Source organism: Herpailurus yagouaroundi, unplaced genomic scaffold, assembly GCF_014898765.1.
Source record: "Herpailurus yagouaroundi ecotype Mexico unplaced genomic scaffold, PumYag 159, whole genome shotgun sequence".
Classification (NCBI taxonomy): Eukaryota; Metazoa; Chordata; class Mammalia; order Carnivora; family Felidae; genus Herpailurus; species Herpailurus yagouaroundi.
In genome coordinates this window covers 75,088,861-75,113,382 of record NW_024412400.1, presented here as the reverse complement: position 1 = coordinate 75,113,382, position 24,522 = coordinate 75,088,861, and the positions used below count along the sequence as shown (strand labels likewise).

Genomic DNA, 24,522 nt, shown 5'->3' with positions numbered 1-24,522 from the left:
CTGATTAACCATTCTTAGTATTTTATCGCTGCCATTACATCCTAAGATTTAGCATTTTAAACTTTGTTTTACTTACATTCTGTAGCCATGCCTGAAAATTTACCTTGTAATCGGGCACTGGACAGATTTCACTTTGCATGGTAGTCTACCGTAACTTAGATAACGTATACTATCCTACAAATAACAGGATTCTTATCTGAAATCCTTTATTCTATAATCTAGCTTACTGAAAGTCAAGAGCAATTCTAAATTAGCCATAGAAAGAGGCTCTTATCTTTTTGTTGATTTAATTACCCTAATATTTTTATTTATATAATTAAAAATAGTTGCAATGTTTAAATACTGTCCAAACTTGTTTTTTATTGATATAGTTGAACTTTACAACAGTGTCAGAAAATACTATAAACAGAGCCTTCTTCAGAGAGGGGAAAAAAAGCAAATTTAAATATATTAACCAGATTAAAGCATGCAAAAGATCCAATGATAAACACATTAAATAATATGCTAATGGTATATAATTTACCCACTACAGGTTCTTCGTATTCTGTCACAAAAATATAGTAAACATCAATTTGAAATTTGGTGAATGGACTTGATTCCTGATTTATATATATAATATACCCTTTGCATGTATGTGGTTAATTTTACTGGTTGTGTTACAGTATTTAGAGAAGTTTGGTACTGGTATATAGTTACTACCCATAATGCAGTAAATAATGGTGGGAAATGCATTCTCCTAATTTGCTCTGTGAACTTAGAAAGCACTAATGAATTAACAACATGGGTCACTGAGCGACCAAAATTCCTTTCTATTCACATTAACTTTTCGCATGAAAAGCTTCAAATATAACTCTAATAAAAAAATAGAGTTTTCAAGGCAAACTTTTCAGCATAATTTACAGAAGCAGATCTGAATAGAAGACTCAATAACCAAGCTAATACTAAAAAATACAATTGACTAGGAATTACCTCCCTTTTCTACCTTGATATTAAAATATAGTGGCCTTAGCAAGAGGCTGAAATGCCATTAGGAGTCCCATAAGCACGAGGAACAACCCAAAGAGATGGAAAATATCTGTTTCACGAATTGTGACATGTTCAGATTTAAGTTAGGGGAGCTGAAAGGGGTTTGTGTTAATGCTTTTTGTTTGCCATTATAACTCTGAATGAGTATGAAATATTTGAAATTTCAGAAAGTAATTCTGCAGAACTAGTGTGGCCATTATCACGGTGATCACACTGAATTTTAGGAAAGGAGTTGAAATGGTTCCCACAAAGTACTACTGCCCCTTTAACAAGTAGAGGAGTCCATTGTGGAGAGAGTCAAGATGCTCCTGTCGTTGGTATAGAAAGGATCCGATGCACTCCATGATCTAAAGTAACAATAAGAGAAAAGTTTGGCTCACCAGGACCTATGTTTTAAGTGAGAAAAAAAATTTACTCTAAAATGCAATTTGAATATTAAAATAATCACTTATTGATTTGTTTTTAAATGTTAAAGAGAAATTATTCATACTAGCACCGAATCAGTCTATTTATATTGTACAAAAACTTGGAAAAAATAATGCTCTAGTCATTATATAAAATATTAGCCAAAATTCAGACATTCATTAGCCTTAAAACAATTCCTACAGGTAGTAAAGCATGAGATGCTCTTAAAATCTTCACAATTCAATAAGAAATAAGTATGTTACTAAGAGTTATGCACATTCAGTTTTACTAAAAAGCAACTAGGTTATATGTTGACATTGCAGAAGCAAACAAACATCCCACTTACCAAAAGCTTTGGAATGAAATAGTAATATGTTCATATTACATAATTTCTTTTCAGCTATAAATTCTATTCTAAAGATTTTAGTGTAATTAGCTTGAACACAGTAAATGGTTTATTCAATAGATATCAAAGACAGCTGTAACTCAGTAGGGTTTTCACTTAACTGAGAATAAACCTGTAGTGGTCTGGAAAAGTTAACTACTGTCTGAATGATAAAACCTAAAAGCAATTAATTACTTTATTTGCAGCTCTATTAATTTAAGCTAAAATAACTCTAGACCCAAACTAGCCTTCTAGGCTTAAAATAGCCTAACCTATATTTCAAGTTCAGTATCAGGATTACTAAGCCAAAGGTGGCTCTTCTTAGAAGACTAAAAGCACTAAACAATAAATCAATACATTTTATGTAACTTTTTTCAGTGTTCCCACTTTCCTTAAAAAAAAATGTTAGAGGAAGAGACCAACATTTAAAGTGGCTCTTAAACTCACTCTTATCAAATATCCACTGTTTCCTAGAGATTCTGTCATTTAAATCAATTAAGCAAGTTACAGTCATAATGAAGTTTGGAACCTAGAAATTTTACAAAGTTGCCAAAGAGGAACACAAATAAGCAACAAAACCATACTGGTAATTTACAGGTTCTCTAATTTTATTAGTTTCCAGAAAACCTTAAACACCTTAGTTTAAGGAAGGGCTTGTTCACCACCCTCTGTCTAGTACCTAAACTGTACCTGGCACATAGTAGACACTCAGTATTTGTAAAATAAATGAATGAAATGAGATTATTAACATTTCTTAGAGTAAGTATTTATCCAAGAAAAGGCACACTTAGACACACAAGACAAAACATAACTGCCAACACCCTAATTATCGGGAGTCAAGATTCCATTCCCAAATTGCCAGTACTTTATATCAGGCTTTCCTCTTTCCCAACCATTGCTTACATAGAAGAATTTTATTAGGTAAGGCTTCCTTTGTTTGATCTTTTCAAAGCACACGTGCATTCAGATGTTAAATATCCTATTTGACAGAACATTAAATACTGGAGCTACATATTAACTCCTTTCTATTCAGAAAATAGTTTAAAAAATTATTTTTAAAAATGTTTTTATTTATTTTTGAGACAGAGAGAGACAGAGCATGAGCAGGGGAGGGGCAGAGAGAGAGGGAGACAGAATCCAAAGCAGGCTCCAGGCTGTCAGCACAGAGCCCAACACGGGGCTCAAACTCACGGACTGTGAGATCATGACCTGAGCCAAAGTTGGACGCTCAAATGACTGAGCCACCCAGGCGCCCCGAAAATAGTTTTGATTCGGATAAAGTAACTTGGTAAAATGCATACAGAAAATCATTTATTGCTGAAGTACAGCCCTTTAGTGTACAAGATGGTATATCCTTTGTAGAGCACCATGATGCTACATTTGAAACCAAGCTTGCAATATGGCATATTCCTTTGAAAACATTAACTAATAAGATGTAAGAATTTCTGTGCCTGGATGGTAGAAGTTTAATCAGCTGAATAACATGTCATATGAAAGCACTAGTTGTATTTCTTAAGTGATGCTCATTACCTTTTATGTTTAATAGGTTAATGGAACAAATAACCAAGGGATTCTACAATTTGTAACAGAAGTATCAGCCTTGCTTTACCTTTTAAGTTAGACATGAAATAGAAATGTAGAATAGAGGCTATTCCAAAATCAAAACAGAAATGTCGAACATATTTCACTAACACAATTATGTAAAACAAAAACAAAACTCTACATATCAAAATGACTTTCAAAGTTTAAATCTAATGTTAATGGATCTAAGGCAATTTTCATATAGTCCTTTGAAAAGCACCAAGTGGTTTTCTCATACTGTATCGATTTTTATACACTAGAAAATACAGATTTCAAAAGACTTTTTAGATTATTTGTTTGAAGAAAAAAGGGGGATGACAGTACTAACCAATAACATAACCTGAGATGTTAGACAAAAGTATTTTGAAAGTATTTGGAAAAGTATTTATAGTCTGTCAAATAAGATATTACTGTTAAACATTTTATTAGGAAAGTAAAAAAAAATAGTCTTACAAAAGAAAATATTATGATACAATTTTAAGTGAGAAAAAGTACAGATGATAACAGTCACCTTCATGTGCTGAAATAAGTCCCATAATTCCAAGGGCAGGTTCAAAGGGATAATGCAGTATAAAAATGGCTACGTAAAGAAAAATGGGGGCATATAACCTGAATTACTGGTATACAAAAAAGTCAGTACATAGAGCAAAAAAATATTTTTGGCTTATTTAAAATTAATTATAGTTTTAAAATATTTATTTATTTATTTCTGACAGATAGCACAAGTGGAGGAGGGGCAGAGAGAGAGAGAGGGAAACACAGAATCTGAAGCAGGCTCCAGGCTCTGAGCCATCAGCACAGAGTCTGATGCGGGGCTCCCAACAAACTGTGAGGTCATGACCTGAGCCAAAGTCAGACACTTAACTGACTGAGCCATCCAGGCACCCCTGATTGTAGTTTTTCAATAGTGAAGATGTATACTGTCATTAAAGAGAACTTCCTGCTGAAATAGAAATTTAAAAAATTATGTGGAAGTTCTATAGTTGTCTCTTAGTCTCCCACCTTAGTTCTGTATAGTAAAGCTGTCTTAATAAGTAAAATAATATTGTAAAGTGGGTCTTTCAGGAACTTCTTTTGGAAAACTTGGTGGCTTGGGTACATAACAGAGCTTCTTTCTTGTAATGCACTTTACAATACAATTGTGGAAGTCATAATACAGAAGTGCCAGTAAATTTAACTCTTCGTAGTAATTCTTTTATGTGGAATAAAATGACTACAAAATGATACCACGGCATTGTGGAAATATTTTTGATCACATGTTATAATCAATAAATGGAGACTGAAACCACAGACATTATATTAACATAAGAATGCTATTTATAAATGCAACTGTACCATAAAGACATGGCCATTAACTAAAGGCAAAATGGGAACTAATAAGTTCACCAGTAAATGTTACCTGAATTTTATGATATATGAATGGTATTTATTCATTTTTAAAACACAAAGCTAAGCAAATATGAAAAATTATTTTATTAGATTATAGGGCCTCCTCCATCCTTTATTCCCTACTCCTGCGGTACTTTCCAACCTTTTCCATGCCATGGCACATGTAGAAAGTGATTATTCGTGTGGTACACGCTGGACAATGGAAATCGCCGTCTGTCTACCCCTGCCCATCTATAACTCCTCAGGCGTACAAGCGCATTACTACTCTCATTTTAGGACTATGATATAATTCACATTAAGAATACCTAAGTGTGAAAAAAGTTACTTTTACTTTTTAATATCACCTAAATAGTGTGTCTCTCAGGAAAATTTATGAAGAAAATTTATGAATCCATTTCACTTTTAAATAAATTTAAGTGGCATTTACCAAAAAAATGGCATTTTTTGTTATGATCCACAAAAGTGAGCACTGATAAATCTAATTGAAGAAACAGATTTGGGAGGGGACAGAAATGCTAAGATTCTTCTACACCATAATTTAAAGTGTCTAACTTACCAACTTAAAAAAATTTTCTTTAACATTTATTTATTTATTTTGAGAGAGAGAAAGCATGTGAGAGAGCGAGCATGAGTGGGAGAGGGGCAGAGACAGTGAGAGAGAATGAGAGAATTCTAAGCAGGCTCTGTGCTGAAGGCTCAATTGCATAAACTGTGAGGTCATGAGCGGAGCCAAAACTAAGAGTCAGATGCTTAACCAACTGAGCCACCCGGCATCCCTAACTTATCTAAACTTTTAGTTAGACCATGAATACCAAGCAAAAAAAAAAAAAGCAAAAACAAATCACAACTCATTTAAAAAACCTCATCACAGAAATAGAATGGTATAGGAGAGCAGTAATACAGCCTTTGTGTTTATAAACACCTCAAAGTCTCAAATGACTGACCAGAAAATATACATGAAGAGTAAGAGAAGCAAAATCCTTCGATTTCACTATTATATGTAGACTATTTTGTAAATACAAAAAACAAACAAAAAACAAATACAGGAAATAAAACAGTAATATAAGGTATAATCAAAAAAAGAAAGTTATAAAAACCAAATAAGAGTACCATACCTATTCAGCACATTTTAAAAAGATTGTAAAGCAAAATGTTTCGTTCATTAGATGAAGTCTCTTCAAAGGTGCTTTCTCTTCCTTTGTTAGCGAAAGAGCCCCCTACCCCAAGGCCACAAAGTGAAATCTACCATCAAAGAATGCTAATAAATAGCACACTTCCCCGCTTCAGTTGGTAAAACCAGCGGCTGATTTATTAGGTATCTAGAGATGCAGGTTCATCCTGTTCCAGTTTATAGGATACTCATCTGCAGCAAAGGCTACTTAAAGAAATTTCACACCTGCTGACATGGGTCGGACTACATCTTCCTACTACTCGTTCCAGCATTCTTCCAACAGATGCGCACGCTGTTTCTCCTTCTGAGAAACAGCACATGGAGTCCAAGCACTTGATACTTGAATTTGCTTTAATAAGCTGAAGGAGTTGAAGCAGAAAAAAATTAAGTTATTTACAGATTTGGATTTCCAAAAAGCATTAAAAAATTACAACAAGCACTTTAAAACCAAATGTAATGTATATACATATATGTTTTCTATAACATGGAAATGGATGAAGGGCTCTAAGAGTAATATTCAAAAATGCTTAAAAGGCACTGTGATCTAAATTAGAAGTCAAACAAAATAATTATATAAAAATAAGTGGCTGGATATTATTTAAATATGCAAAGATTTTGGATTTTATATCTTATTTATTTTAGTCAAAATGATTTACATCACTCATTCAAATTGAATGAATTCGAATTCTTCTTTGAGTTTTTGTTTATGTGAAATGCTCCTGTAATTTCAATTACAAATGTCTAGCAATTGAGAAAAGTGGAGTGTGAACCATTTTGAAGACTGGGAAATAACAACCAGGCAGGACCTAACCCCAATCTTCAACAACAATAGTAGAAAATACGTAGTGTTTACTATGTGCCAAATTCTAAGCACTCTATATATATGCACTCCATAATTATCCTTGAAAAAAGCATCATTTACCTTAAATTTGCTAAGCAACTAATAAGAGCCAATTATGCCCCTAATCAGCTTATCTTGCTTTAAAAAAATTAATGGTAGATGTAGTAAAATCTCTTAAACAAGTGACTTACTACTATTAGGACTTTTATTAATTTCTGAAGGTATGCAAGATTTATACTGATTCAGGCATAAATAACCCAGCAAAATAACTTAAAGCCATTACTACTACTAATTTTAATCCTGTTAAAATGAGGGGAAAAAATGGTATGACCACATAGCCCAATGAATCCCAACCCTGGTTTTGACACAGACAAGGACACTCCTAAATTTCTCAGGGGTTATTATTTTAAACAAACTTATTTTCATTCACTTTCCTTTACATATATAACATACTGTACAACAAATCTTTGGAAAGTATAGAGGAGGGAGAACAATGAAAATACATTTATTAGAGTGTTGCAATTCACAAAGGTTGGGAATCACCAAGTGTTGAGGGTAGGCATGGCAACAGGGGACAGACAGGGGACAGACACTCACGATGGACAGAAGACAAATATGATGGAACATAAATAACCTGGCACTCTGACCATAAGCAGTGGGTGAGGTCTGCAAACTCGCTGCTCAGAGTAATTCTGCCAGATAGCAGGCATTGTGAGACAACACAGTTCCTGTTTGGCAATTACCTGATTGCACCAATGTCCTAGGATCTGCTAAGCACTGAGAAGTAGCCAAGTTTTACTTGTTCTTTCATCACAATACCCTTGGTTTAGGACTGTTTATGGTATTGTTTCTTAACCTGTGTTTTGAGAGATGTTTTACAGATGTTTCATGAAAAAAAGTTCCATGGCCTATTAATTAAGTTTGGGAAACAGTTCAGTGATGGTCTAAATAGACTTATTGAGCAAAGTGTTGTCAATAAGTCAGGATGTGTGGTCAATCTCCAGGGGGAGAGCCAGACATAGTGCGAATTCTCAAACTTGTTTTTTTAAAGTAAAACTTTTCCCCCACACCCGCCGCCCCTGGGAATCAGTCAACACTAGGAAGAATATTGATATTCAGAGGAACAGTTTAGGAAATGTTGGTTTAAGTAATAAGACTTCATTAGTCTCTCAGTTTCCTCCTTGGGCTCTGTTTTCCTCCATCTCAAAATCACCCTCTACAGGAAACAGGATTCTAAAGCCCCCACATGCTCAAAAAATTACAATACAACAAGGAGGCCTTAAGGCCCTTTGTAACCTGACCTCAGGCTACCTTTCCTGCTCAACTTGCCAATGCTCCTGTACAGTCTTCACACAGCCAACCTATGCAGTGTTCCTTGCCTCTGGGCATATGTCAGGGCTGGTCACCAAAGAGTCAGAATGCTGACTCCTACACCCAGTTCAGTTTAAATATTATCATCTCCATGAAACCTCCCTCACCTCTCCAGCTATCAGTAGTCTCTTTCTGGATTCTATTCCACTGCTTGCTTGTGTAATTTAAATAGTATAAGCACTTAAATTAAAAGGCGAAAGATTTGTTCGATCTGAAGAGAAACCAGAGTATTAAATTAAACTTTAACTTATTGAACAAGGCACTGTACTGGTTCTTATAGGAGACGGCAATCTAGTGAGTTAATAAGTTAATAAGGGAAAAAGGTGGGAGATAAGTCAGGAAAAAATAATAATGGCAGTTCCATTAATGGAATACTTACTGTGCATGTGCCAGTCACTATTAAGATGCTTCTCATGGATTATTCTCATTTAAAACTTATAAGAAACTTTAGGGATAAGCACCATATTCAGAAACATTTTACAGATGAGGAAACAGAGAAGCTAAGAATTTGTTCAAGACCACCCTGCTGAGGCTTGAGTCTTGGTTTCTTTAATTCCACAGCCCACAACTCTTTATCATGCTCTTATGCTGCCTTCTTATAATTATGGTATGAGGCAAACTACAAATACTAAAAAAGAGGAGGAAAGCTGTCGTTGCTGGTATTGGTGGGAGGGCATGAAAGATTTGACGGAAAAGATGGCATCTGGAACACATTTTGAAAACTGGGCGGGATTTCAGTAGCTGTTAGGTGAAGAGAATGAGTAACTATGTGTGGGTAGAAAAGTATGATGTGTATTCAGCACATGTTTAGTCTCAGTGTAAGAAAGTAGCTGTTATGCCTGCTTCCTTGCAAAGAGACCAGTGCCACTCAAAGTGTGATCCATGGATCAGTGTTGATTGGGGAAAACATTTTTTACTGGCCTATGAGGAGGTAAGTGTTTCAGATCTGTAAGAATAAGAGGTTAAAATATTTTATGGCAATTTGACAGAATACTTTTATAACTGCCGAATCTAATACTAATTTTAAAATCAAGGCTTATTTTATTTATCTTTTAAATTTCATTTCCTAGTACAGTTGACCTTGAACAACATGGGTTGGAACTGCATGGTCCACTTACACATAAATTTTTTTTCAACAAGTACATGTACAGTACTGCAAATGTTATTTTCTCTTCCTTGTGATTTTTTTTCTCTAGCTTACTTTACTGTGAAAACATTATTGTGATACATAACATCTACAACATACAATATGTTAATTGGCACTTCATGTTGTTGATAAGGCTTCCAGTCAACAGTTTGCTATTAGTTAGGTTTTTGAGGAGTCAAAGTTACATGTGGATTTCTTACTGCATGAGGGGTCGGTAAGCCTCTAACCCTCACATTATTCAATGGTCAACTGTAACTAATTTTTATTGCATTTTACGAAAGTATTGGTCCGTGATAGATTGGAAATTAAAAACAACAAAGCAAGAAAACAAACCGGTCTTTCACATTTGGCTAGGGAACACCAAACTAGACTAGAAACTAGAGAGAAACGAGGAGTCTGCCTGGTATTTCTTAATATAACAACTTGTGTTTTGCTTATATAGCTGATATTCAACTGACAAGGATTCACTGAAGAGGACATCCATAATGTCAGCAGCATTTGAGTGCTCCATATGTGTAGAATACTGCTTAAGCCAGGATCTAACTTTAGGTAATAATCTTATTTTGTACTCCTAACCTTTCACTTTAAAATCTAAGAAAAGGTATTAATACATGGACAACCCCAGAGAGAGTAAACATCTTGAAATATCAAAAATGTTATAAAGAAATGACTTCTTGGGGCGCTTGGGTGGCGCAGTCGGTTAAGCGTCCGACTTCAGCCAGGTCACGATCTCACAGTCCGTGAGTTCGAGCCCCGCGTCGGGCTCTGGGCTGATGGCTCAGAGCCTGGAGCCTGTTTCTGATTCTGTGTCTCCCTCTCTCTGCCCCTCCCTCGTTCATGCTCTGTCTCTCTCTGTCCCAAAAATAAATAAACGTTGAAAAAAAAAATTAAAAAAAAAAAAAAAAAGAAATGACTTCTTCAGATCACCTTTTGAACTAAGCTAAAATATATATATTTTATGAACATTACATATATAATATATATTATAATATGTATAATATATACAAACCCTGGCTGCTTTAAAAATGCTGAATGCTGGTTAGTTGTGTAAAGCTGCTATCTATATAAAAAACTACACTGTTCTCTAGCAAACTCCCAAGCTCTACCACTTTCCCATATATATATATATCTTTGATCTCATATTCAGGATCTGGGAGTCCAGCCAGAGTACATGCAGCCACAGCTGCCAGTATAACTAACGGGGGGTAGGAAAAGGATGGAGCATTTAAATCTCATTTCATTCAAAGTAAGGAGAGGCAATTATTTCTTTTTTTGGACGGCTTATAAATACAAGAAAAGAAAAAAAAGCAAAGTAATGGGAGTGAGACTCTACCTGGTGGCATTTTATTTTACCAGAAATTTTGATTTATTGGTAAGACACTCTCTATTGCACTTGCTTCCCAGGAATGGCCACATACCTTAAAGCTAGAAGGCTGCCCAGCAAAAAACTATGGGCATTCAATATGACTATGTATTTAAGATTAATGGGGCGCCTGGGTGGCGCAGTCGGTTAAGCATCCGACTTCAGCCAGGTCACGATCTCGCGGTCCGTGAGTTCGAGCCCCGCGTCGGGCTCTGGGCTGATGGCTCAGAGCCTGGAGCCTGTTTCCGATTCTGTGTCTCCCTCTCTCTCTGCCCCTCCCCCGTTCATGCTCTGTCTCTGTCTGTCCCAAAAATAAATAAACGTTGAAAAAAACAAAAAAATTTTAAAAAGATTAAGAAAAATTTTCATCTTTACAGAACTTGCCTTTTGAGATAAATTCTGACTCACTGCTCTTATTCCATTATTTTCATGTCAGTGATAGTAAACATTTAAAAGTTTCTCTTAGTGCTTCTGTTTCTATATATCTTCTTTCTTTCTTGACTCTTCTAAATGTTAGAAAATTGTCATACATCTCTAAATTAGTCATTTCTATGCTATCTTACCTATCAAGTCAAATAGTTTTTTCAAGTTTAAATAAGAATTAGTAAACTATTAACTGTATATGTTCTGTTGCCTTTAAAACAGTTTTATAATAAATATATAATCAAAGTGAGAATCTTGTTAAGTCTTAAAGGAGATACTTGGAAACTAATTATGAAAAGAAAAAAGGTTGTGTTCAAGGAAATGTTTTTCTTTTTAATGTGAAATCAAAAATCATCCAATATTACTAATTCCCAAATTTGGTTAAGAATAATAAAACCCCTAAAACAAACAATGGCTTCATCTCATTATTCAGAATTGCAAGAGCTGTTTGGTGATGGCACTTGGAAGACTGCTGTCTCCTACTCAAGGCCTGTTTCTCCATAACATGCCTCAAGCTCCCGTTCACTCCTCTATGCTCCCTTCCCTCTTTTCCTTTTCCTCAAGTAAAACAAACAGCTTTGGGTGGTTATAAATTTAAATACCTCCATACTGTCCTTTAGGTATCTCCAGAAAGGAGATTTACATCTGTATGTATTGCCTAAATTTAACTATTAAAATAAGCATACGGTAAGAATTACATCTATCAGGTATGCTTATTTTAATAATTTGGTTTATTCTAGTTTCAAAAAGACTGAGTCCCCTTTATTTTAATGAGGTGGCTGCAACATAAATAACAGTATCTGACTAGGAATTTGAAATTTAAGTGAAGAAGAGTATCCGTATCTGTAAAAAATGGAAAAATCACCAATTTTCATGGAGAGGGTAAATCAGAATAGCACTAATTAATGAACTAAGCCATGGTACAGCTGATGTTAAGGATTCAGTTTTCTAAGTATCAATCATCCAGAGAATGTCAGAGGATAACTGTTTGGTAGAAATAATGTCAACGCTAATATTTTTCTTCATTTCAACCTCCAGATGAAAAAGTTGCTCAAATAAGTCAGCACAGATTTGAAAATAACATTAATTTTGTAAAGTGTTGTACTTATCAGGTATGCAGCCAGGTCCTGCTACTCATGGCAGCCTTAGTATTATTTGTTTTTTAAAATGTTCAATTCTATTTCCTCACAGAAATTTTACTCAGAAAAGTGTAGCTTTTAGTGGCAAACGACTGAATACAGGCCATTAAGGTTTTCTGTTCCTTTGTTGTTCACTTCTTTGTTAATTAAATGAGACAGTGCTAGAAGCATCTTTGTCACAGAAGAGGAAGGTGACTTGTTGGCTGAAACTATTTAAAATGTTTTTTTGTTTGGGGTGGTGGCAGGTTTCAGGCAGGGGCTTAAGCATCCAGGTGCACAATGAGAAAGGTCAATAGTCCTAACATCCTGTTGACATCCTTACAGCACAGCTGGAAAGAGAGCATCCAGAACAGGCCAGGAATCCAGTGACAGAGAAATGACAAAACAATGGAAGCCAAGGAGGCAGGTGACAGTGGAAGGGAGGGAGATGATTAGAAAGCCCTAGCCCATGACAACATTTAGGGCTCAGCATCATCCTCTGCCTGATCTGACAAAGCTGACCAAATTTTGATTAGAGGAAAACAACTGCTATTTCAAGGCAGAAAAAACAGAAGAGGGATATTATATAATACTTATTTTTTTGAAGTGATTTTTATCTCAAAATACATACCAAAGGCAGAAAACCATATAAGAAAAATATTCAAGGTATATTTCACTCAACAATGAAAGATATGCAAAAAAAAAAAAAATAATAAAATAAAAATTGCAGATCAGGGTAATACCCCCAGCAATTTTACTAAAATCATATTCACTGAAACTGTGTTCTTCTATCATCTTGTTTATTCACTGAAACAGGGTTCTTCTATCATCTTGTTTACAGGAAGAAAGACCAACTATCACAGGATGATGAGAAAACTCACTTATCACCCCTTTGTAAAAGAAATCATAACAAGGCCCCTGTTATTAGGGCATTCTAAGAACTCAACTCTCAACTGTATCATACATTTTAATGGACATATGAAAGCAAAGCAGACTAGATCCATGTCTCATGAAATATCCACTTGAACTTGAACCTTTGGGGAACTTTTATCACAAAGGACAGGAATAATTTTATAGTTTTAGTCTAATCAGGTCCCATGTGGATTATCTGTTTTGTAGATTATCTAGGACATAATATAAATCCAGGCCAGCTCCCCCTCTTTACCCAGAGACCTCGTCAGCTGAGTTTTCCTTGTGGCTCAATCAGGGCATATTTTAAAAGTTAAGAATTTTTCTATATTTATCAAAGCAGAATACCAGATAAATATATACCAAAAATAATTATATAGAGCATCCCAAAACAAAAGTTGAGAATTGTTTTGAATTTCTTTTCAATTAATAGTAATAATAACAATGAAATAATTAATCAACATTTTTCATTTAGAGCAGTTCACTAAAGTAATCTAACTTTAAAAATATGTCTCCCAGAATAATTCAGATTTTTGAAATTACGTACTTGTTCTATGGCCTGATTCCATGGTACAGTTAAGATTTATAATTTTCAAGTAGCTTTGTTTTAAAGTTTCACCATTTATGAGGTTTTATCCCAAATGAGACAATAGTACCTTCTTGACCAATAATTATAATATATAAAAGGCAAATAACCCAAGCAAAAATATAATTATTAGTAGTGAGTACTAATAATAATTAGTAACTACTAATTACTACCAATCAAAATATTCTGCATATCCTAATTAGGTCTAGAAGTGGTTGTCAGGATTTACTCCTCAAGAGGTGAATGAATCAAGTCCTCATCAATTCATACTTTTTTAGGACAAAGATATAACCAGGAAAGTTTATGAAAAGAAGTGAGAATCTGAGGACTATCGGTCAACAGAAAATTATTCAGTACCTCTAAGCACTCACTCATCTGATCATTTAACTCCAGACCTAGACAAGTAATCTGGTGTCTAACTATATTAAGATGCATAAAATGGTGCACAACTACCACTTCAAATGGGAAAACTGATTTCAGAAATAACAGAAATAGCATGACATACTTTCAAAAGAAGTAAAAAGGAATAGTTTATTGAATAGGTTGTGAGAATACCTTACTAGGTTAGAATCTGAGGTGAAGTAGGATTTAACACTGTAACTCCAAAGAGAGACTAGTAAAATATTCAGAGATGGACATAAAAAAATGTAAAGATCACAAAAAAGGAAGACAAGTCAACAAAAACAGTAAACACATGAGGAACAATGAAGGATTAGTGAAATAAAAACTAGGAGTCAGGCCAGTTCTCCCACAGCATGCCCCAAGCATGAGAACTTAGCGGATATGTCCCCAGGCAGGTCCAGCGCAGTACTACCTAGTGCACGCAAGAACTGTCCTGCTGGCTGCAAGCCTCAGCTAGCAGGTGCCTACTGTCCTCCCCTCTGTGCTTGCTTTCAGCAAATTCATATGCTGAGCTGACTGAACCCTTATCTTCTTCCATCTGGAAGGACAGAAAAGCAACAAGTCTCATATTACAGAACAATACTCTCACTGTATAATAGGTTTAGAATCAAAACAGCAAGTTGGGGTCTGCAATCTATGAGGCACAAATGAATGTTCATACAACACCGCATTCATTTATCGTCACAAAAGAGAGCTAATGGCAGCTTCTTTAGGGGAATACAACAAAGCACACAAAATTAAGCCATGATTTTCCAGTGCACAAAATTAATTTAAAACCAGATTTCCTTCACTGAAATTCAACTCCTTCTATTAAATTCCTTGTCACCAAGATTTAGGGTTCTTATTGCAAAGGTATGTATGCCCACTTTCACAACCCTTATGCTCCCTTCTTAAAAGACTTTTCTACTCCAAGTGAACGTCAGCAGAGTAGAAGGCTCATTCACATGGCCTTCAAATGTCAGACATGTGGGTAAGGGGCAGGGGGCTTGATTTAATTTTTTAACAAAATTAATTTAATCTTTAATTTGAAATATATATTTTTTAGTGAGTGCTAACTAATTTACACAAATTTTTATTCTTTGCTGTTTCTATATTCTTCTCAGGAGTATGTGCCTATAGCCATGCTAATTTTAATCTTTTTTAAATTACAAGAAGATGTCCTCAATGAATACAAAACAAAATTTTCCTTATTTCTATGTGTTTTCTCAGTCTTAGGACTGACCAATAATTATTTCTGTGAAAACAAAATGCTACGGTGAAAGTCTTACATATATAAAAAATGAAGTAGAAATCCTTGGTTTCAAGAGTACAATAAGCTTATGTAAAGACACCTTATTATTAATATTATAGCTTTGGCTATAATATAAGGGATGGGAAAATACTCAAAATGAGTTTTCTTTCATTAAAAAAAGTTAATAGTTTCGTATTAATGGTTCTTAAGAAGTACTAACTTGATTAAAGATTTGAAGGCTCTTAAAGATATTTTATATCTGCACAACTTTTTTGTCACAACAGTAAACAATTAAGCTACCATGGATCACACCCAGAAAAACTATTTAATGCAGTTCAAGAACAAGATGCATTCAAAATTCACAGGATGCAGCAGCAGACAGATACATATGAACACTTGTTCTTCATGCAGCTAGGAGCAAATGCCCACGTAGTGGTCACTCACTGCTCATTTAAACACCTGGTATTTCTGCCTGGCCTTTGGTTGAGCATAGTATTTCTTTTTGTTTTCTGATGCTGACAATAAGTAAACAGACCACAGTACATAAAATGATCATCTGACAGGTAAAGGACCTGGAGACTCAGAGATGAACTAATTAGGTTAGGACACATAAGCCGCAGTGCCAAGGGCATCACTAACATCCAGGGCTGCTGTCTTCCCAACAGGGCTCTTCCTTTTGCTACACCATCTGACTGGAGAGTGGCTTGCAGCAAAGGCTACCTGATCATATACCTGCTCTCACTGTGTTCTTTTCATAGATGAATGTTAAGTTGACTACCCTAGCGCATTGCTACAGAACCTGGGATCTCTCTAATTTATGATATCCTTACCCAATTGTTTTTGAGTCTATTATTGCTCAAAAACAAACAAAAAAAAACCATGGCTTGATTTAAGCCAACATGATATGTGAAAATACGATTTCATAAAAATGGCAAGATTATTTACAAAACAAAACTTATCTTTACTTAACAAAAGAGTTTGTCAGAGTGTTCTTTTAAGTAACAAGCTCTCCTACTGCCTTAGAGTTAAATAATTAGATGTTCAAAAATGTGATAAATACCCACTGTTTTCAGAAAGGCACATATGGATAACATGTGTTATACATATTTAACTCAACCAAAGGTGAAGGCAAATCTTCAAGTTTGTTTTGATTTTAGTTCTTGTTTTAAACATAAAATTTAGGTGACTACCACTTAAACACCCATTTTTATGTTCATGTACAATTATTACACCTTTGTAATTCAAAGTAGAATATATCAAAAATCTGGAAGATAGTAAAAATAAAATCAAAAAGTTTGATAAAACTTTAGAACAGCTCAAAATTATGAACTCAGAGTTATAAAAGCCATTACTTAAGCATTGCTTTGTCAAAGCCATTTGCTTGATCAAATGAACATAGATTAGAAACTTTGAGAATAAAAAACAATTAAAAAAACATATTAAGAATACACAAGATACTGACGGCGAGAAACTGAAAAGTTCCAAAAGTAAAAAAAAAAATTTTTGTTTTAGTTATTAGTTATATTACTTTTTCTCTTCAAATCAGACTGGAGTTAAAGTTAATAAATAGTTCTGGTGACTTAATTATCAAAAGTTTCAGGATTTAAAACTTTCATTCTCTTCTATAAAAAGACATCTATATTATTATTTTTGTGGTAATGGACAGAATGAATCTGTCTGTGGAGATAAATATATGTATCTCATATATATATATGAGATACAAAATATATTGTGCAATTTATAGATGCACTAAACAGTAGCAAGGATATGAAATGTTTTAGCAGCCATTACAGTGTACAAAGACAAACACACACATGTATTTACAGCACAAATTAAGGCAAGATAAAAAATGGGCAACTCTCAGTTCCAAGTAACTGAAACTTAAAAAAACTTTAAACTTTATGATGAATTTCTGTAGCTTAAATTACTCAACATGCAGGAGCATCCTTAATTATGAAAATAATATGACAAGCAGAAGCATCAGAATTGTACTATAAAAGGTAGTTAAGGTGTACAATAGATAACAAGGTACAGATCTCTGTCCTGTTATGCTGAATTTTCATCTGAATTTTCAGTTCAAAGAAGAAATGGATATATATTTTAAGTTTTAATATACATATTAATAAAGGTCAAATTAGAGACAGAGCTGTGCTAACAAAAATGCCCCACTCTTATTTCATGCCTCTGCCCATCTTTTGAATATTGTTTAATTGACCTTTAGCATGCAGAAGAGTTAACAAGGTTCTACTCCTCCTACTCTACCTAAGTTTGCTCAGCTGATTCCTGGCCCTCGACAATGGCTGCAGTGCGATGAACTCGTCACTTAAAGCAACTGTGTTGGAGTACATCTATAAGTGGACAGAAAAGGGATGGTACATACAACAAGTCAGTGAGCTGTAATCATCACCTAAGAGACAGACACAGGACAAACTTTGTAAAGACATCTGTTCCTCCAAGAATAGGAAATATACATGGTACACATACATGACTGACATTTGTAGGGTTGTTGGCTCTGCAATCAAGAGAATTTATTCTTCATTCTTAATACCACATGGTTATTCTGGAGAAAAACAAAGCTCAAAATAAATGCTGACAACTCTTTTTTTTTTTTTTTTATGGTTTTTTTCTTCTTGCTACTTTTGGCAAACAATGAAGTGTCTGACAATTTTCTAACCATTTCTTCATCATTTGAAATCAGTGGTAAGGGTATAAGTCTGAAATAATAAAGATTACTGCTTGTAGCAAAGGAATAATGTCACACATAGGATGTGAATAACCATATACTGTTTCAGCAAAAACAAAACAAAACAAAACAAAAAAAACACAAAAACCCCCAGCAGGTTAGAAGATCTCTGAATGGAAGTAAACATTTCCTCTTTGGGTTGGACCTCAATAGAACATCGGGTCAAGTCATTTAAAATTAAGTTTAGCGGTGCAAAAGGGAGATTGTACTAGATTACACACCCATTTAAAATAAGTTTAGTTTACCCCACGTTCCATTTTTAATCGATTTTAACCTATGGTAAAAGAACCAAAATATATATAAAATACTTCTAGCTTTTTCTGGTGTAAAGGTCTACTTATAGGTGACAAATATTTCCTATGTAATCCTTTAAAAAGAGGCCATAGAAAAGGTAGCAAGAACTAATATCACTTTTTATTATCATAAGAAATCTCTATAAATACACATATTCTCATGTACCTAAAGATAAATGTAAATAAATCTGATTACTTTTATAAAGAATTAAGTTTTAAAAGTGGTGTCGTTAATATATTTTGGTGAAATATAACTTTATATAGGCCAAGAGGGGAAGACAAATGTGTTATCCATAAAGGTCTAGAAAAAGTGTAATAGACAATGTATTTAACACACTTAATACATTTAATACTTTCTTACTATAAATATTTATGTCTGAAGATTAGAAAAAAGATACACAAACCTTTTTGATACATATTTAAGGAATATACTGCAGAATAGAAAAGTTTCTCCATGCTGATGTAACTATGTGAGCACAGAGTAATCAATTATGCAAATTTCCCCAGCCCCATTTGGAAATTAGTATCACAGAGCAACATCCTCACTGTCCTGATAATTGTGATGCTTTTACTGAGGACTCACTATGTACAGGCCCAGGGTTAGGTGTTTTATATTCATTATCTCGACAATCATGTAAGGTAGTAATTATTATTCTGATTTTACAGAGGAGGAAATTGAGGCTTAGGGATGTGACTTGATTAGGGACACACATTTTATAAATGGTTAAGATGGTATTTGAATTAAGTCTGTCAGGCTTCAGAGGCCTATGCTGTTTCAATGGAGTTAAAATGTATATTGGCTACGACTTAGTTACCAAAGCAAAGAAATGCTAAAGAAATGTTGATATGATCAATTGAAATTAAAGCTAATACATCATTTAGGAACCCACCTCAGATCACTACATACTTAGGGAGCAATTATTCTATTTTTGAATACACAACTAAATTTTCAAAATTTAAACCAAATTTGCTTAGTGTGTAGCAAATATGCAGAAAAAGTCTCAACCATGTACAAGTCAAATATACAAAATGGCACATTCAACTAAATAGCTATTATTTCCTGAGCATCTACTATGTTATTGAACATTATTTCACTTAATCCTCATTATAAAGGTAATGAAATAGATAGTTCTATCATAATTTTACTACTCATGAGGAAAGGGAGACTTAAAGTTACGGAGCTACCAAGTGGTAGAACTGGGTTCTGAACTGAGAATTATCAGGCTCTAAAGACTATATTCTTAAACACCATGTAACACATTGTTAATATTTATTAATATGCATTTAGTAAGAAAATATATTTTATAAAAATCCATTCTGTAAAAATTATTTAGGTTAAAGAACTTATTTCAGACTCTTGTTGAAAACAAAGTAATGTGAAAAACTGATACTAGAATTCTAATGTGTATCTAAAGACATGGATTTATCCCAATTATAGATCTCTGATAGAATGCCGTAATGTTATTTAAAACGTATTTATCATGTTTATCTGGACATAAATTGATAGTCTTCTATTTAAATCTAGAGCTCTGTTAATAAACAGTATAATTTAAGAAAATTTTAATTTGTCAGGAGTCAAAATTAATAGAAATAAGAAACAACTAAAAAATATCACATATAATAATATTTATTTTGCGAAATACTTGACACAAGAATGGATAATTTCCTATTCTGTGATATAAGCAAATTATAATGACAGCTATTCATCATTACAGACCTCTAATTAAAAAGGTATTGTATATAAAAAGTGGTTACCTGTGCCTTTTCAGTATTTGTAGGATGGAGCTGTCGTTCAAATACCTTCTTCACAATATCAAGTAGTAGACATGTAACAACCATAAGTATTATGGCAAACCAAGCAGAACCACTTGATAGGAGCTGAATAAATACAAAGTACATATTCTGGGAGCCCAAAAATGGCCTGCAAAGAAAGAAGGTAGGCTTAATAGAAATAGAAAACTGGGTACCTGGGTGGCTCAGTTGGTTAAGCATCCAACTTCAGCTCAGGTCATGATCTCATAGTTCATGAGTTCATACGCTGTGTCAGGCTCTGTTCTGACAGCTCAGAGCCTGGAGCCTGCTTCAGATTCTGTGTGTCTCTCTCTCTGCCCCTCCCCTGTTCGTACTCTGCCTCTCTCTCTCTTTCAAAAATAAATATAAACATTTAAGTAGAAAACTGGTAAGACAATTTCTTAAATCAAAGCATCAAGTAAATCCGCTATATGTGAACATCATAATTTTAAGATTACTCCAGGAAAATGGTCAAAATTTGGAATTAGTATAATTAACTGCATATCTAATAAAACAAGAGAGACTTTAATTGTTAAAAATGAAATCCAATTTAATTACTTTCAATGACAACTATAGTTTTTATTATTAGGAGGGTGACAAGTAGCTGACTACGTAACTCTACCTGAGCAGTAGGATATCAAAAGAATTATGCAGTAATACAGACTTATGAGACCAAGAATAGCAAGGAAAAGTATGTAACAAAATACTTTCCACTAAGCAACTAAATACTGATTACTCAAATCCTAGGCTGAAAAGCTCTTCTTAAAAGTTCTTCTCTAAAAATGTATTTTACAATAAATACACTCACAATTACAAATTCTACATAGTAATAGGTATAGTCGACATACTCTTTTTGGAATTTTTGTATAGATCACTTAAAAAGAATATGGGGAAATACAGAAAGAAATGGAAAAATAAAGAGGATTAAAATTAAACATTCTAGATGATAATAAGGGTATCCTTGTATGATCCTAAATGGAGGTTAATATTTAATCCAAGATGTTTTGGCTACTTTGTGTAGTTTTCTGCCTGACACTGGCATCAAAGACACAGCGGGCAAATGTAATTCTCCAAAGGAGAGATTTTAGATTCTCACTCACTAAAGAGTCTTAGGAGAGGCATTAATTTTCTCCAAAGGAGAGATTTTAGATTCTCACTCACTAAAGAATCTTAGGAGAGGCATTAATTTTCAATCTATCAGAGTGACAGAATATCTGATTTTACCAATAAAGACAAAGCATATTATTTACTTTTGAAAAAGAAGTTAACTCATTCATAAAAATAATGGTTCTATGTGACTTATATTATGTACACTGATAATTTAGAGGTAATATGGTTAGTGTAATTTGAACACTAAGTGTACAGTAAAACAACTGTGGTTTAAACCCTAGCTTTGCTACTTCTTAACCTTTGTTATCTTGGCTTTCAGTTTCCATATTGAAAGAATAGAGATAATAATATCTTAAGTTAAAACCACTAGTACATAGTATATATTCAGTAATTGTTAAATTTGCTTCTCCCTATCAGTAAGATCAACTGAAAGAAGCAAATTTATTACTGAATAGGGTCTCAAAATTACTCTGAGCAGAATTTGTTCATAATATAACCTATCATAATAAATAGAGTTGAAGCAATATAATTAAAATATAATATAGTTACTTACCAGAGAATCCCTCCATAAAACAAAGAAAATACAAAATAGAATATAATAGATCCCCAGGTAACAAGATGGTTGATCCAGGTCCAAAAATGAGTTTCCAAAGCCATCTAAAAAAAATTTTTTTTAATCTTTAATACAAAATAATACTTACTTAAATTAAACCTCATAGATGAAATTCAAGAATAAAATGTAGTAATTTTAAGTGCCTAAGGTTCCTATGGCAAGTCCCTCAGAAGATAAATATTAATGAAAGGGTCCATATGAAATTGAATAATTTCAAGTTTATAATGTTTTTCTTCTATGAGGAAGTAGCACTGAAATTTATTGAATACTTTATTCTCTACTCCATGGACTAAAACAACCTGGGTTATTTAACATTATATATAGGGAAGTGAAATTTCAGAGATGAATATTGTGAGGTTAACCTTTATTTGACCATAAAAATCAGCTGAGGCTTTCCAAAATAACAAACTTAAATGTTTTTTAATAAAAATTAAAATGAAATATTAAAATAGCAATCAGTGAAATTATTCATGACTAAAAAAAGGAGAAGTTAAAAGGGGAACATATCAACCTACAGTTAAAAAAAAAAACAAAGAAAATTAACTTTGAATTATACAGATACAAAATGTGTCCATGTTTCTAATTTCTGCACCATACCTTGACTGTGACTGTAATAACCATGACTGTGAAAACCAAGGTGCCAAATGTCCAGTTTCCAAACATCTAAACAGAAAACAAAAAAACAAAAACCAGAACCATTACTCCATTAAGTATTAATAGGATGCTAAATCAGATATAAGGAAAAAGAAAAAAGCCACATAACTTCATTCTTTACTAAAAATCACTTGCATTATGTAGGCCAGGTACATTTGAAATCTGTGACTACATTTGTAAGGTTAAAGCAGGTTATGAAAGGTTAAAGGTTAAAGGTTATGAAAAAAACATAAAGCATTATTATGTTTATTACCGTCATGTAAAAATGATCCTTTGGGTAACATTATCAGATTAGAAACCCAAAGATGGCTTTGAGATTGTGTGACACAGGATGTTTTTAGTTAGAATGATAGTTATTAGTGACTACTTTATTCATGTCACACAATAAAAATGATAACTCTTCAATCACAACTGTCTTCTGAAACCATTCCAACCAGAGGTTATGGCAGATCACTTGACACTGTATTTCTGGAGACAGCGTAGGTGAGCAGGCTCATAGGGTAATTCTATTTTTAAGTTTTTGAGGAAACTCCACATTGTTTTCCAGAGTGGCTGCACCAGTTTGCCTTCCCACTAACAGTGCAAGAGGGTTCCCGTTTCTCCACATCTGCACATCTGTTGTTTCCGGGGTTGTTAATTTTAGTCACTCTGACTGGTGTGAGGTGGTATCTCAATGGGGTTTTGATTCGTCTTTCCCTGATGATGAGCAATGTTGAACATCTTTTCATGTGTCTTTTAGCCATCTGTATGTCTTTGGAAAAGTGTCTATTTATGTCTTCTGCCCATTTCTTCATTGGATTATTTGTTTTTTGGGTGTTGAGTTTGGCAAGTTCTTTACAGTTTTTGGACACTAACTCTTTATCCGATATGTCATTTACAAATATCTTCTCCCATTCCGTCAGTTGCCTTTTAGTTTTGTTGATTGTTTCCTTTGCGGTGCAGTAGCTTTTTATCTTGATGAGGTCCCAATAGTTCATTTTTGCTTTTAATTCCACTGCCTTTAGAGACGCATTGAGCAAGAAATTGCTGTGGCTGAGGTCAAAGAGGTTGTTTCCTGTTTTCTCCTCTAGGGTTTTGATGGTTTCCTGTCTCACATTTAGGTCTTTCATCCATTTTGGGTTTATTTTTGTGTGTGGTGTAAGAAAGGGATCTAGTATGCTAGATATGTTACCAGTATGCTACTGGTATCTAGTGGGTAGGGGCTAGGCATGCTGCTTAACATCCTACAACTCCTAGGATGAACCCCTACAATTAAAATTATCTGGCTCAAAATATCATTAGTGCAGAAGGTGGGAAGCCCTGATTCTGAGGGTAGGAAGAGAAGACTGAAGAGGAATAGTCAGTAAAGAAGCCAAAGTAAGTTATAGAAGCTGAGAGAAGATAACGACAGGTAGGAAGGCTTTGTAAATTGTGCCCAGTGGTTGAGTTCATAAGGGCTGGGAAATGCTCTTGGATTTAACAATGTAGGGGTGGCTGGTGACCATAAAGAACATGGTTTTGACAGAGTGCTGGGAGCAAGAGCCCCACAGGAGTATGTTCAAGGGAGAAGAGGAAACAGGAAGTAGAAACAGCAAAAAAAGATAACTTCTTCAAATTTTGCTCTGAAAATACACAAAAAATACAGCAAACGCAATCTGTAGCTCAAGGAACTGTGGTTTTCATTAGAAGATGGGAAATATTAGAACATGTTTGTATGGTGACTAGTATGATCTAATAGAGGATGACAGATTGATGAGAAGGAAGGTGAAAAGATAATTGCAGGAGTAAAGCCCCAGGTTAGGCAAGAAGGGGTTTAAGAATAAACAAAAGATGAAAACTTTTTGTATTAGGTTTAACTATACAGAGATCTATAAATGAATTACCTTCCCTAATCAGTTGTTTAGTTCTCCAATACAAACTCTCTTTATTATAGATTTTAAACATTTGATCAATTGTTGGGTGATACGATAAGAAGCGAAGTATATTTTTCT

The 24,522-nt window shown here is 34.0% G+C and overlaps 1 protein-coding gene across 7 annotated transcripts in view; it reads right to left on the bottom strand.

The window, feature by feature from the left end:
• Positions 1-340: 340 nt before the first annotated feature.
• The window catches only part of ATP11B (ATPase phospholipid transporting 11B (putative)), a 127,745-nt gene continuing 103,563 nt past the window's right edge, over positions 341-24,522 (bottom strand). For 2 of the 7 annotated variants that reach the window (XM_040480861.1, XM_040480862.1), the window contains 5 exons: positions 22,496-22,561; positions 21,839-21,942; positions 20,140-20,305; positions 6,183-6,316; positions 341-1,373 (listed from right to left, as the gene is read on the bottom strand). In XM_040480861.1, the coding sequence (XP_040336795.1) occupies positions 1,292-1,373; positions 6,183-6,316; positions 20,140-20,305; positions 21,839-21,942; positions 22,496-22,561 (552 nt within the window). In that variant the 3' untranslated portion in view covers positions 341-1,291. The other 5 variants (XM_040480863.1, XM_040480864.1, XM_040480865.1 and 2 more) reach the window with 5 other exon arrangements.